At 42.3% G+C, this 13,003-nt stretch overlaps 1 protein-coding gene across 12 annotated transcripts in view; it reads right to left on the reverse strand.

Annotated features, from left to right (window-relative positions):
- The window catches only part of tenm2a (teneurin transmembrane protein 2a), a 274,108-nt gene that overhangs the window by 18,714 nt on the left and 242,391 nt on the right, over positions 1-13,003 (reverse strand). For 10 of the 12 annotated variants that reach the window (XM_086023698.1, XM_086023696.1, XM_086023693.1 and 7 more), the window contains 8 exons: positions 12,719-12,919; positions 10,677-10,862; positions 9,834-9,860; positions 5,843-5,989; positions 5,382-5,592; positions 2,625-2,744; positions 1,118-1,379; positions 589-856 (listed from right to left, as the gene is read on the reverse strand). In XM_086023698.1, the coding sequence (XP_085879824.1) occupies positions 589-856; positions 1,118-1,379; positions 2,625-2,744; positions 5,382-5,592; positions 5,843-5,989; positions 9,834-9,860; positions 10,677-10,862; positions 12,719-12,919 (1,422 nt within the window). The remainder of the gene's footprint in view (positions 1-588; positions 857-1,117; positions 1,380-2,624; positions 2,745-5,381; positions 5,593-5,842; positions 5,990-9,833; positions 9,861-10,676; positions 10,863-12,718; positions 12,920-13,003) is intronic. The other 2 variants (XM_086023697.1, XM_086023690.1) reach the window with 1 other exon arrangement.

Below are 13,003 nucleotides of genomic sequence, written 5' to 3' on the forward strand. Positions count from 1 at the left end.
GTGGTGCCTAAAATTATATCCGGGTGGCACCAGTTTCTAACAGTAACATACCTATGCTCATATCTGCTCATGGGAGAAGCTATTCGACCACAAAAGCGCTTGATAGAAGTTGACATTCATGACATTCAATTAGGCATCGTCAAGCGAAAGGGTTTCCCAAAACAAAGCGCTTTAATGATTATAGTCAACGGTGGTGCTGTCTGTGCTTTCTTGGGCTGACAAGTGATTGTGACGGCAGAATGTAAAATCACTGAGAAGTATGTATGCTGTTAACTGCTAACTCACTCTGGTAGCTAATAACCCTTCCCTAAAGTTTCGGCTGACTGGTTGAACCAAATGCAGTCTCAATGAAAAATAGACATGAAAAAAAAAACCCACTTAACTGTGGCTCTGCTGCATCGTGGGTTGAGGCTGAATTTCTGGTGTATAATCTCTCTTTCGGGCTCCCTAATTAGAACTCTCTCACCCTGTCATACCCCGTACGCTATTACTGGCACCGTTTCTAATCTTCTCAGTAAGCGCAAGGTTTGGAGGAACAAAAGCCTTTGCCCCTTAGCAACAAAAATTCATTTGGTCCCCTATACTCACCAACAGCCTGAGAAAGCCCGTAGACCCTCTGGCCATAGGCATCAGTCTTATCCCAGATGTAAGTGTAGGCCAAATTAGGCGAGGCATGGAACCACTTCTGAAAGAGGTGGCCCTCCACTGCGACCATGAGGTGAACTTTGAGCAGACCCATGGACAGCACGGCAGGGGTCATGGTCACCTTGAGCAGGGAGCGGTAACCCTGCGTCCTTGAACTTAGGTAGCACAGCTTTAGACTTGTGCCCGGCACCTCGATCTGCTCATGCAGCACCTGGAAGACACAGAGAGGAGATGACAGGAGAAAGGGATTAGGGGAGGGATTAGCGAGAGGGGGGAATAATGAAGGTCACGGTTCCACTGACGGCTGAAGGACAGAAGCAGGGAAAATATAAGGAAATAGAGAAGAAGGAAACAAGGGAAAGAGGGAATCTATTGAAGCGAAAGTAGAAAGACAGGCATAAAGAGGAGCGGGAAAAGAGTGAGGGAACCAGAAGGAGGATTAGCCGGCTGCCAGGGGTCAGTGGTACTGCACCTGTGTCTCCGGTATGATGGGTTTCTCCCCTGGCTTGGAGCTGAAGAAGGAGGAGAGAGGGGATGCAATCACAAGAGGATCAGGCCTGATGAAGCCACTCAGGTCACAGCCAGGGATTGTGTTCTCCTCTGTCTTAAGCACCACAGTGTCCATAGCATAAAACTGGCTCCAGGGCAGCCACACGGTACGCTCCTGGCTCAGGAAGGGGGCGCGTTCGAATCGCAGCGTCAGTGATGCGCCACCGTTAGCTATCAGGTCAAACCTGGAGAGGTTTGCAAGGAGAAGACGGGACGGGAATGAGGCACAGAGGGGGAGTGCTGCAGAGGATGAAATGTTACACATGACAGTGCTTCTCTTCGTCTTATACAATAATTACACTGCTGCTTTAGGAATAATTACACAAAACAACAAAAAACCTGAAATAAAAGTGTAATCAATCAGTTCAGCTCAAGTCTAAAACATCTGAAGAATGTGACATATCTTTAACATTTTATCAGCTGTTCTTGCTGTCAGTTCAATATACTGTAAATGTGGAGCTCGAAAGACTATGTTCTTTTTCTCATGATAAACACCAGGAGGTGTGTTTCTGGAGGTGTTGTGAACAGGTGACTCCACTCAGGCCCCAACAACTGCAAGAGAATAACATTATTTTACGACACATTTACTGAAGCCTGCGAAACTGCCCCTGAAAGACAACGTCACCCGTTATGTTAACACACGTTTCATGTTCGGCTGTTTCGCCAGCCGTTTCATCAAACTGAAAAATGCTGCAAAGAAAGCCCTGATAAAACTGCGGGGATGGACGACAATGCTTAACGGACCTAAGAAAAGAAAATTGCAATTTGCTTAATTTATGAGTTGAGGTGAGTTTGAAGAACCAATGAATCTTAATTTCATTCAGCAGCCCGCAGTCTGACTTAAATTGAACTTGTGGGAACTGGACAAGCCACGTGACCTGAAACCATGCTGCAAAGTGTCATTTCTGAAAAAGGAAGGGAAAAGAACCTCTGAGGGTTAGTTAACAATTAAATACAAATGTAAACAGATGCAAATTCAAGAAGTAGCCTCCTAAACTATTGTTATGTTGGAATAAGCACAGCTCAGGATGAAATGTTTTATAGGAACAATTCTAGCAATGCTGATTGAATTCAGTCCCATTTGAAAAGATCCTCAACTAAGATTTTGGTCTATGGTGTAAATAATACCAAATGTACTTTTGTCTTGAAATCGATCCACTAGATAGTAATTGTTACCCAAAAGGAGTGTATGTATTTCACATGACGTTAGAATGCTGTATTCTGTCCCTTTGTAGACTTCCCTGGACATACCTCTTGCCATGTAAAATCAATAGGCATTTTCTGATGCTACAGCATTCCGCATTTGCATTTTGCAAATCACAATCTGTCAATCTGGTGATTGAGAATCTCATCTAATTTAATCGCAGCTAATTGTAACTAACCAAATGAGGTAGTTTCTAATGCTCAACAAGGATGTCTATTGTACATACATTCCATCCTGTCGCGTCAGCGTGTATCCATAGTGGGGGTAGTTGACAAAAGACACGTTCACCCCCACCAGAGGCGTTCCATCTGTCGTCAACACCTGACCCCGGATAAGAGATGCCAAACTGGAAAAAGACAAAAGAGATACAATTGAGAGAGTGGTCGGTATTATATGAGCCAAACCATTCATCATTCGATTTGATTAATTGCTCCATCTTTCAATGATTTAGTTTGGCCTTTTATCTATGTCACTGATTTTCAACCACAATCAGCAGCACCTGCAATCTAGATTACTTCCAGTCAATCTCATAAACACACCATGACAATGATGATGAATAGGCATGGATGTAAACTCACTTTTTCCCCAATTGGTTTTACATTGGAGACTGGCTTGTAAATAATGTGTGTGTGTGTGTGTGTGTGTGTGTGTATACACATATATATATATATATATATATATATATATATATATATATATATATATATATATATATATATATATATATATATATATATATATATATGTGTGTGTGTGTGTGTGTGTATGTGTGTGTGTGTTTTCATCTGCATAATGTTTTCATCATTTTACATCTTCATCTTATCCAAAGTCTACATGTGTTAGCACACCAGACTAGAATGAGCGAGCCTTCTTAAAACTGCAGAGGCTCCTGACCTACTCTGCTTTTGTCTCCTGGAAAATATTAATTTATGGGCATACATCTTGAAGTCAGACTTACCCTGGAAGCACACTATATCATTGTAAAACCTCCAAAGGACTGGTGGTATTCTATACATATACTCGTGGGAGTATTACTTCCAGTCAACCTTTCCCTGTAGCCACAGTTGTGAGCTACATCTGTACTCCCAGTAGACCACCAAACGCACTTCTCATTGGTGTATCCACCAAGGTAATTTGTCTCTTGTCATCACTTCTGATGTAATATTCATGTGCATACTTAAATGGTGAGAACATGGTTTGTAAACTTTTGACTTTTCTACATACACTCTTGTCAAATGTGTAGCCTGAAAGCCTCGATTGGTACTATTTGACAGCCACCCCCCATTTCCATTGTTCAAAATTGTAACTTAATGATCTACCCCAGGGGTGCCCAACTCCATTCCTTGAGAGCACCTATCCAGTCTTTTTTCTATATGTGTCCCTCCTCCAACACACCTGATTCATATGATCAGGATTGTTATCAGGCTTCTTGCAAAGCTCGCTGATGATCTGATCATTTGAATCAGGTGTGTTGGAGGAGTGAAACATCAAAAACAGACTGCGTAGGGGCTCTCGAAGACCGGAAAATTGGTCCGGACTTGGGCACCCCTGAGCCGCACAGTACCGACCATAGTGGTATGGTATGGTAAATTGGAGCTAGGCACATCAGTTTATTTATAGTTTATACAGTGGGCCCTAGTTAGCATTACAGGTAACTACAATATGCTTATTAAAAGAACAAAAAAAAACAATTAAAGTAAAAAAAAATATTTTCAATAATATACTAAATGCATTGCGAACTTCCCATGATGAAACCCAGACGTTCGCAATGTGATGTCGACAGTAGGAGGCGGCGCAGGATAAAATGTCATCCCTCTGAGATCAATCAAAACAGATGGATTAGTCTGCTTAATTCTTATTTACTGTGTTTAGACTTGTTAGAGCACATAGAACATACAGTATTATTGCAAAGAATATTTTGAATTGGAGTTTCCTCTAAACCAGTACCCGCACTGCATTTAAACGTGGAATGCCGACTATGAAAAAAGTAAAATCCCTTGTATGGATTATTTCGATTACCTTTCGCTGTTAACTTCCAATTAATGGCCTGTATTTGATAATTTGGTAAAGAAGGTGCTGTGAGTGACACAACATTCCCTTGTCATGGTGCCAGCTCCTGCTCTTTGAATTTCAACATCTAGAAGGATCTACACGTTAAACCACAGCCACTTTGCACCGAGATGAAACATTTGAAGCGGCACTGGGATCTGATTAGAATCCCAAGGTAAGAGACACAGTTGAAGAGATTACACATTTTAACTGGCTCGGGAATTCCTTTGGATCCCTCAGGAGAATGTGTTGTTACTGAAATGTTTCATCTTATCCGCTCTGCTGCCACAGTGACCAGAGTCCAGATAATTGTGGATGGATATATGACACTGATGTACTACATGCAGTAGTAACACAAGGTCCAGGATTTGATAGTATTTTTTTTAATGCATAAACTTGTTTTCTTCGAATAAAATATATCTTTAGCCAGCCAGTTCTGCAGGAACACTCCCAAGTCAGTGACATGAAACAACAACAAAGTACAACTAAAAAAGCTACCAAGATTTTATCATCAGAAGTGTGCATTTGAAAAAATTTTGGCGGTCCGTCATTTGTCAGTCCGGCACTTTTTCGAGCTGAACCAAATTGTAATTGCCAGTTGGTCAGTCCGTCAAAAGTGCGTCAGCCCGACAGTCCATCCCGTCATTCGTCAATTGTCAGCAAAACGGGCGTCCGACAGTGACGGACTTGGGAGCCGGTCCATCAGTCTGATGGAATGCCCACCTCTGATTATCATGGTGATACTCAATCTGTGTATCATTCGTTCATTGTACTCGTTTAGAGAAAGTGTTTAAATTTTCAAAAGTGTTCCTATAGTGTAGTCTTTAAACACTTCATCGGCAAAGAGGAGGGAAGTAGGAAAATAAATAACTAAATATAAATAAAAATAAATTCATCTCCAGATCAGTGTTTGTAATTGTCGGTTCTTCCTTACCTGGAGTTGAATGGGTTTTCTCCGGGAATGACATGGGTGCCATCCCGTGACACAAGCATCTTGACGCGGTCGTAGAAGGAGTGGACACGGGTCTGGGACAAAGGGATCTGTTGAATGACTTGCAGAGGATCACGGGAGCCCCGGCACAGTGGACTGTTTTGACAGGGACTCTGGATACAGCAATCTGGGTCCATGCAGTCAGTTAGTCCGTCTGAGAGATAGAGAGGAAGGAGCAATAATGAATCTGGCGAGCAAAAGCTGTACAGAATGAAACTAAATTGCACATAGGCGTGTAAGTATTGTAACAATTATTTTAATTTGACCAATCTTAATGATGGCTTCCAGTTTATCTTAATGTAACTTCATGAAATACAATCGACCTCTTCCCGTAAACACGTTTTTATTTGCATATGGAAATATCCATCTCTGCGTTTTTTTTTCTTCTGCTTGCCGCTGTTCACCTCCTTCATTGTCCTTGTTGTCGGCGCAAGAGGTCTCCATGGCAACACTGCACCCAGGGCCCCTCCAACCGGTCTGACATTCACAATGCCAACTCTGCTGTCCCATGGTGCATTGCCCATTCCCATTACACAGGTTAGGACAGCCATCTGGGTAGGATAAGGAGCAAGATAAGAGAGGTCCAGGGAGGTGGGATGATGGAAGAGAGGCAGCATGATGCTTTTTTTTTTTTTTTTAAATAATTAAAAACACACACACATACACACACACACACACACACACACACACACACACATAGTTTTATGTAATCTGACATATGCTCACAAGGTTTTGATGGACTAATGAGTTTCATAATAACTAAATGGTAGAATGGTGTTTGACATTGTTCAATAATCAAATTCAGCATGTCAACATTAACTGTTGCGTATCCATACACCAGTCCCTCCATTCCTCTCTCATTTATGAATCAGTGTATGTAATGGGATTTTGATGGCCTGGGAGTAATGCTTTCAGATGGGACAATACAAGTGTATTCAATTAAATGGGAGCATTCGCATGCATGTGTATGCATAAATGGGTGCAGTCTGCAAAACATGAATTTTGATCCCTAGAAGCTAAGGTCCCCGAGCAAAACAGTGCATTGCCACTAGCATCGCAAAGCTTTCATGAATTTAACAAGATTGAGTGCAAATCAGACATTCGAAGCAATAAGAACTTGGCATAATTTAACATGGGTTGTCAATGCATTGATAATGGGAGCAAAGTTATGACAACAGCAAGAGGGCAACAACGTCAAAAAGTGCCACGATATACAGTACATTGTATTAAGCTGTAGGAAACAACAACATAATAATAAGGGGTTTAGTATTATAGTGCAACTCCATGTTATCAGATGGATGTGCCACAGACGAAACGGTACCAACACTTTTACATCATAGACTAAAATGATCATTATCGTGGTGTATTGTCATGCTATTTCATTCTTTCAGTACTAGACATTTTCAGACCCTCTTTTACACTAACGTTTGAAAAGATTTTTGAAAAAAATATAAATATGTTCAATGGACTGAATGGCTGGACTGTGAAAAGTTTTGGGGATTTTAAATAACGTAAACGACAGAAAACGGAAGCGTTGCAACACGTTTTATTTTGAAAACCCAAATTACAAAATCCACACCAATTTTAAAAGGAACGAGAGGAGCCACTTGCACTGGCTGTGTTCACGCCCACAACAGTGCAAAGCGCCAGTTTCTAACCGCGCCAGGTTGTGTGCATCTGCGAAAATCCCAAAACTGGTCTAGCCTGCCCATGCACAGATTTACGCCACGCCGCGTGCCAAACTTGCACTGGGGATGAATATAGAGCCCAAGCACTTTATCCAGGCGTTAGCCGTTCCTGCTTGAGGTTCCAGGCCGAGCTGTCTGCTGTTAGAGGGACACCAGAGACTTGAAATTTCATCACATGCAATCCTTGTTCCGTGTTAAGGAAATATATTTGGATTAGAAAACAAGGTCCAAAATAGAGGGTTAAGGAACAAAGCATTTGGCAAAAAAGTCAATTTTATTTGCATGTGAGCCAGTCCTGCCTTTCAGTGTTTCTCCAAAACAGCCGTCCAACTGACAAAAGATGTAATTGCATTTTTCTAGCTCTGACTCAAAAATGTATGTGTCACATTCCAATCTTTCAGAAGAGGGAAAGACTTCATGACACTCAATGACAATGTTTTCTCTTGCAGCAAAAAAAAACCTAACAAATAAACTTATCAGAGGGACAACAACAACACTTGCATTTCTATCCCAAGAGAGGAAGGCAAAAACCGGGTTGACCGATAAAAGAAACGTGCATGCACATCATTGCACTCAGTCGCAAGCAGACGCGCACGCACACGCACACCCACACACATGCACACACGCACGCATACGCCGACACCCCCCCACGCACACACTCTAGATATGAGCTTGAATAGTGTGACGGCACAGAGTGAGAAGGACATTCTAACTGAATGAGAGATTATGAAAATGAAATGCTTTTCATTGAGTCCTGCTCTGTAGATTAATGAACACATTTTCACTCAAGTTGCAGTACAGGGTTTTGCCCTCTAACAAATCGCTACGTCAATGAAGCCATGCATTATGAATATAAATAGTGCAATCTAACCCATGGCAGCAGCTAAATTAACAAGAGTTTCTCCTAGATTGGCATTCTATCATATGTCTAAAGCACCAGCAGATGAGGAAAAAGTCAACAAAGGACTTGGGGAAAGACAATGTGCCATGTTGTTTGAACAAGAGCTAATTCTGTGGACGGACAGGGCGGGGAATGGTTAATGACTCCGTTTTTTTTCCAATATATAATTATTACTAGTTTCTGCATCGGTGGACCGTTTATGATTGTGAACTATCAGGCTGATATGCATTGTTCCTCGGCATTGAACTCAAAGAACAAAGGCAGTTAGCAGTGATTGCCTATTAAATGCAGTTGCCACTTTAAGTAGTGATACTTATGAAACAACTAGACAGGACAATCCATAGCGGGCATTGATCGGCTTGCCTGGGCAGGCCGACATGGGGATCCTCTCTCTTTAATGTCAGGCCTCAGTCAATACCCACTCATACTAACTAGAATAAAGTGGGATTTTCACAAACTATTAACTCCACCCTTCCCACTAATGTGGCAGTTCTCTGAAATCCCCTGAAAAGAGGACGAAATTGCCTCTGCTTATGGGTCGGCACAGCCACACTCGTGCGGCTTGCGGTGTGCGTCGGGGTGTATGAACAAAGAAAGATCACTTTTAAGAAGGAGCGGGGGAGATGATGAGACAGACCGATAGAAGGAATGAGAACGCAGTGCATAAAAGAAAGTTATACTTCACATTGATTGAGAAAAAAAAACAAAAAAAAAAACACGTCTAGCATTGACTTTGTTCAGCCCCACTCACCTTTTGGAAAGGTCATACACTAAAGGTAATAAAGGTGGTTGCATAAAGGTAGATCAGATAACACACTGCACTTTTTCACTGACATTCTGTGTAAGCTATAACATAATATATTCCTTTAGCCGCTGTAGTTGAATTGTCTCCCTTCTGCTTCGTTTGCTTCACTAATTATTCCTTTAACCCTGACCTTTATCTATCTTTTTCTTTCCTTTCCTGGACAGGCTTTTCATAAGAGCTTTTGCGTTAGGTGTCGAAGGTGGGAAGACGCTCCCAACAGCGCTCCGGGGAGCCGCACTGCCATGCGGTCGGCACCGACCCTGCCATACGTTTCAGCTGTAAGGTTCAACCCGTATGCCTCAACCATACACCGGTAGCGATCCTGTTTAGTTTTGTGATAGCTGTGACTTCGTCGTAAGTTGAATGGGGTGAATTTAATACAGAGGTCTTGAATTCCTATAGAATTTTGTTCATATGCGCATACGCACCCACCACAGGCTCAGAAAATACATTGGTTAACTGCTCGAGCATGAATGACCGTGAAAGGTGCCACAAATATCCAAACACAAAGGCACAAAGACACTCAACAGCTCTAATTTTTGCATCAGCAGCCTGTGAAATTTTCCAATTACTTCAAATGTTCTTTACAGCTTTCATCATTTTCTCCTTTTGTGAAGCGGCATAGCTTCACGTAATACACGACTGGAATACCAGAGCTATTTATCGGTAGATCCTTGTGTTTGTGTGCTACACGGGAACACTCTCACATGCATGCACATCCACACTTTGACAGCACAGCGCCTCCACACTGCCGATACCACGCTCGGCTCTACGACAGCCCACATCTGGGCTCAATGACACCGGACTCCTGCAGTAGTGCACTGCTACAACAGGGAGTGCACTACATGTAGGGAGTTATCATTGAGGCTGGCACCCTAATCTACGTACAGATAGCACCACAGAGTCTACGGAGCCAAGCCAGGCCAAGAGCCCACAAACGTAGCAGCTAGCTTCTACCACCACAGGCTAATGAGCAAAACACCAGAGTCAAGATACGGTACCTGCTTTGTCAACCATGCTCCCATGGTCTGCAGTGGGAGAAAACGTGCAAAAGGTAAGAGAATGGGAGAATTGACAAATAAACAAATAAATCGATGCAAGGAACATCATGCAGCGCTGAAATGAACAACAGGCAAACTGAGATAAGCTGTGAGTGTCTGCTGCCGGTGGAGTTTGCACCGCGCCAAGCTGAGGCCTGACAATTCTTTCATCTCTGGCTGATGCCGCAGTCAAAGCTGCCCTACTTTCTGATGGGGGAAATGAGGAGATCATAAACTGCTATTCCCCTGTGCTTTCGTATGTGTCGGCCTGAGTTGTGTGTGGCTCTATGAAAGTGTCGCTCGTGTGTGCGTGCGTGTGTATATCAGGTTGCAATCACAGTGCTTGCGTTGACAGGAAAATGAGACATTTGCGACTAAAAGCACTGTGGGTGAATCCAAAGAATCTGGCACTCATCCATCGAGAGTGACAGTCATGTCAGTATGAGACATTGATTGACTGACATCGGGGGAAACACACAAACACACCAAGCATTCACGTTTTTAAAAAATTCAGTCAAAAAGCAGCGAGGTGAAACATTTCACCTTTTATCAAATAACCCCGGTGTTTGAAAGGCTTCCTTAGGCTCAGAAAACGGCTAAATCTTGCTTCGAATTTGGTGAACCGTCCACCATCTTTTTGTTTGGATTGATTCTCGGTCTTCCTCAACTTCTTACTCCAGTCTTATTTGTAGACAAAGTCGGAAGGGGTTGACAGTTTAATTTGACCGGGTGCTGCTGTCTCAGTGCACATCGGAGCACATTAACCCCTTCCCCCCCGCCACACACACAGTCAATTGCTCTCACCGATAGTGCAGTGTTCTCCATTCCAGCCCTGGTGACACTGACACTTGCCATCCTTGCAGGTTCCATGTTTGATGCACAGCGGGTTGCACACGCGCTGGTCACAGCCTGCACCCGTCCAGCCATCCTCACAGCGGCAAGCTCCACCCATGCACACTCCGTGCGTTCCGCAGTCTACGGAACACACCTCTGCAGAAGAGAGGGACAATTGTTATCACGTATGCCACAGAAATTGAAAACTCCGTACGTACCACCGATGAGACTCAAACATGAAGTACACTTGTAAAGTGATCCAGTGCAAGAGTTGGATCAACATTTGTGCTTTGACAAAGATATTCATGTTCAGTTATGAGTGACATCGAGAGATGTGTTCATTGAGCTACGTAGCTACTTGCACTTTGCAGTGGTGTAGGACTACAATTTTATGTATTCCAAAAGAATGGGTTCAAAATGTGTTGGCAAGCGTGCAGCCTAATATGGAGTGTAGGCGCGTTGGGAATTTCCGGTCATAATAGGTTCCCATAAACGTTAAATGCAATCAAAGATATACCTGCAATATTCTACGGTAGCTATTAAAACACTAATACTGTATGTATTTACACATTTGGTGATGCCTAATTTTATCGGAAGGATAATAACAGATGTAATATGGTTGGAGGTGGTACACAACCTGACGTAAATCATGAATGGAGTGTCATCCAAAAATATTTATTATTTGGGGTTTTAAATGTATTGCAGTGTATGTGACAACTACAATTATGTGGATAAATAGAAATGTGCATATCCCCTGCACCTCCATTCCAGTGTCTATGTGGAGACAGATGCATGTGATGAGATGTGACAACATTGTGTGTCTGAGACCCCCGTGTGCTACGGATGCAATATGCACACATGTTTTGAATACTGTACTTGCTGAAAGATACTGCTGAGTGGAACATTGTTGTTTATATTAATGTCAAGCATTGGTGCTCTTTTAATGAATACTGAAGTCCTGCTGCTGAGAATCGCTGCTGGCTTTGTTTTATTAAGACACTGAATGTAAAAAGTGCTCCTGATATGTATGCACAGGACGGTTTGTTTTCCACTTCACACTGAATTTACGATAAGGGAGGTGTCACCTTATACTGTAATTTTCAGCATAGTAATTTTGGTTGGGAACTTGTTTTTCCTCCTGCGTTATGGCGTGTAATGACTGCGTTGATAATCTTAAAAGGGTGCTAAATTTTCACCAAGTCTTTAGAGAGCAGAACAGTAAAAATATGGACATATTTATTGTCACTCTGCTTCAATTTGACTTTTTATTTTTTTATGTTGTTTTATTAAATGTAGCTTTGCTCTCACAGAAGCAAGGGGAAGTAGGATTTTTTTTTTTGAATCACTTTGCCAGGCCATCCATCTCTTAGGAGGGCATACTGTATCTTTATTATCTATCTTATCATTAGCAATATTGTTTCGGTTGTCATAATCAAACATTTTTTGGGGCTATCACTAAATAATCCATACACATATTCAAATACACAAATGAGTTATTCTACTGTGTGTTATTCAAAAGCTAAAGTTTATGGATTCATTACAACAAACTAAGACAAAAGTCCTTGGCAGCCATTATCTTAGCTTTTTTCAAAGCAATCAGTTAATTTTGTTCCATTTTTCACCTTAATTGTATGCATTTTCATTAGATAATAGTTCATACAGTAAATATGATGAATTAAAGGGTGGTCACACTCAATACCTGTCTTAAGCCTTTGTCATTTTGTGCTTGATTTTGTGTTCGTGTAACACCTGGTTGTTACAGCAGGAAAAACACAAATCTAAGACTAATGCTGTACGGCAGAATGTCACAGGAGGTAATTCAGGTACTGTATTCAGTTTCGTTAGTTCCATCTTAACTGCCACAACAAAACCAAAGCTGCATGGGTATACGAATAGCTTTGCATCACGTATCCCACAAAAATGTATAATTGCCGTAATAGTTGACTAAAGAGGACTGCTAACTGATAATTGCACCAGAATCATTGGGATCTCTTTGTTTGTACCGCACTTACCCATTGAGCAGTCAGGTCCCATCCAGTTGGGGTCACAGCTGCACAGCCCAGTGTCTGGAATGAAGGCACCATGGCCATGGCACTGGTCCGGACACTGAGCCCGGGGCAGCTCACAGTGGAGCCCTCCCCAGCCTGGCTTACAGTGGCACTCGCCATTCACACAGATGCCATTGTTGGAACACGTCGGGTCCAGGCAATCCACTGCATAAAGCAAGAGAAATCCAATCAAAAAAAGAGCAACGCAAATGAGAAAACAGCACACCACAGTTTACGCGTCAAGACAAA

The sequence above is a fragment of the Filicampus tigris genome, chromosome 2 (genome assembly GCF_054856515.1).
Source record: "Filicampus tigris isolate MCC_2025a chromosome 2, RoL_Ftig_1.0, whole genome shotgun sequence".
In the NCBI taxonomy this organism is placed as follows: domain Eukaryota; kingdom Metazoa; phylum Chordata; class Actinopteri; order Syngnathiformes; family Syngnathidae; genus Filicampus; species Filicampus tigris.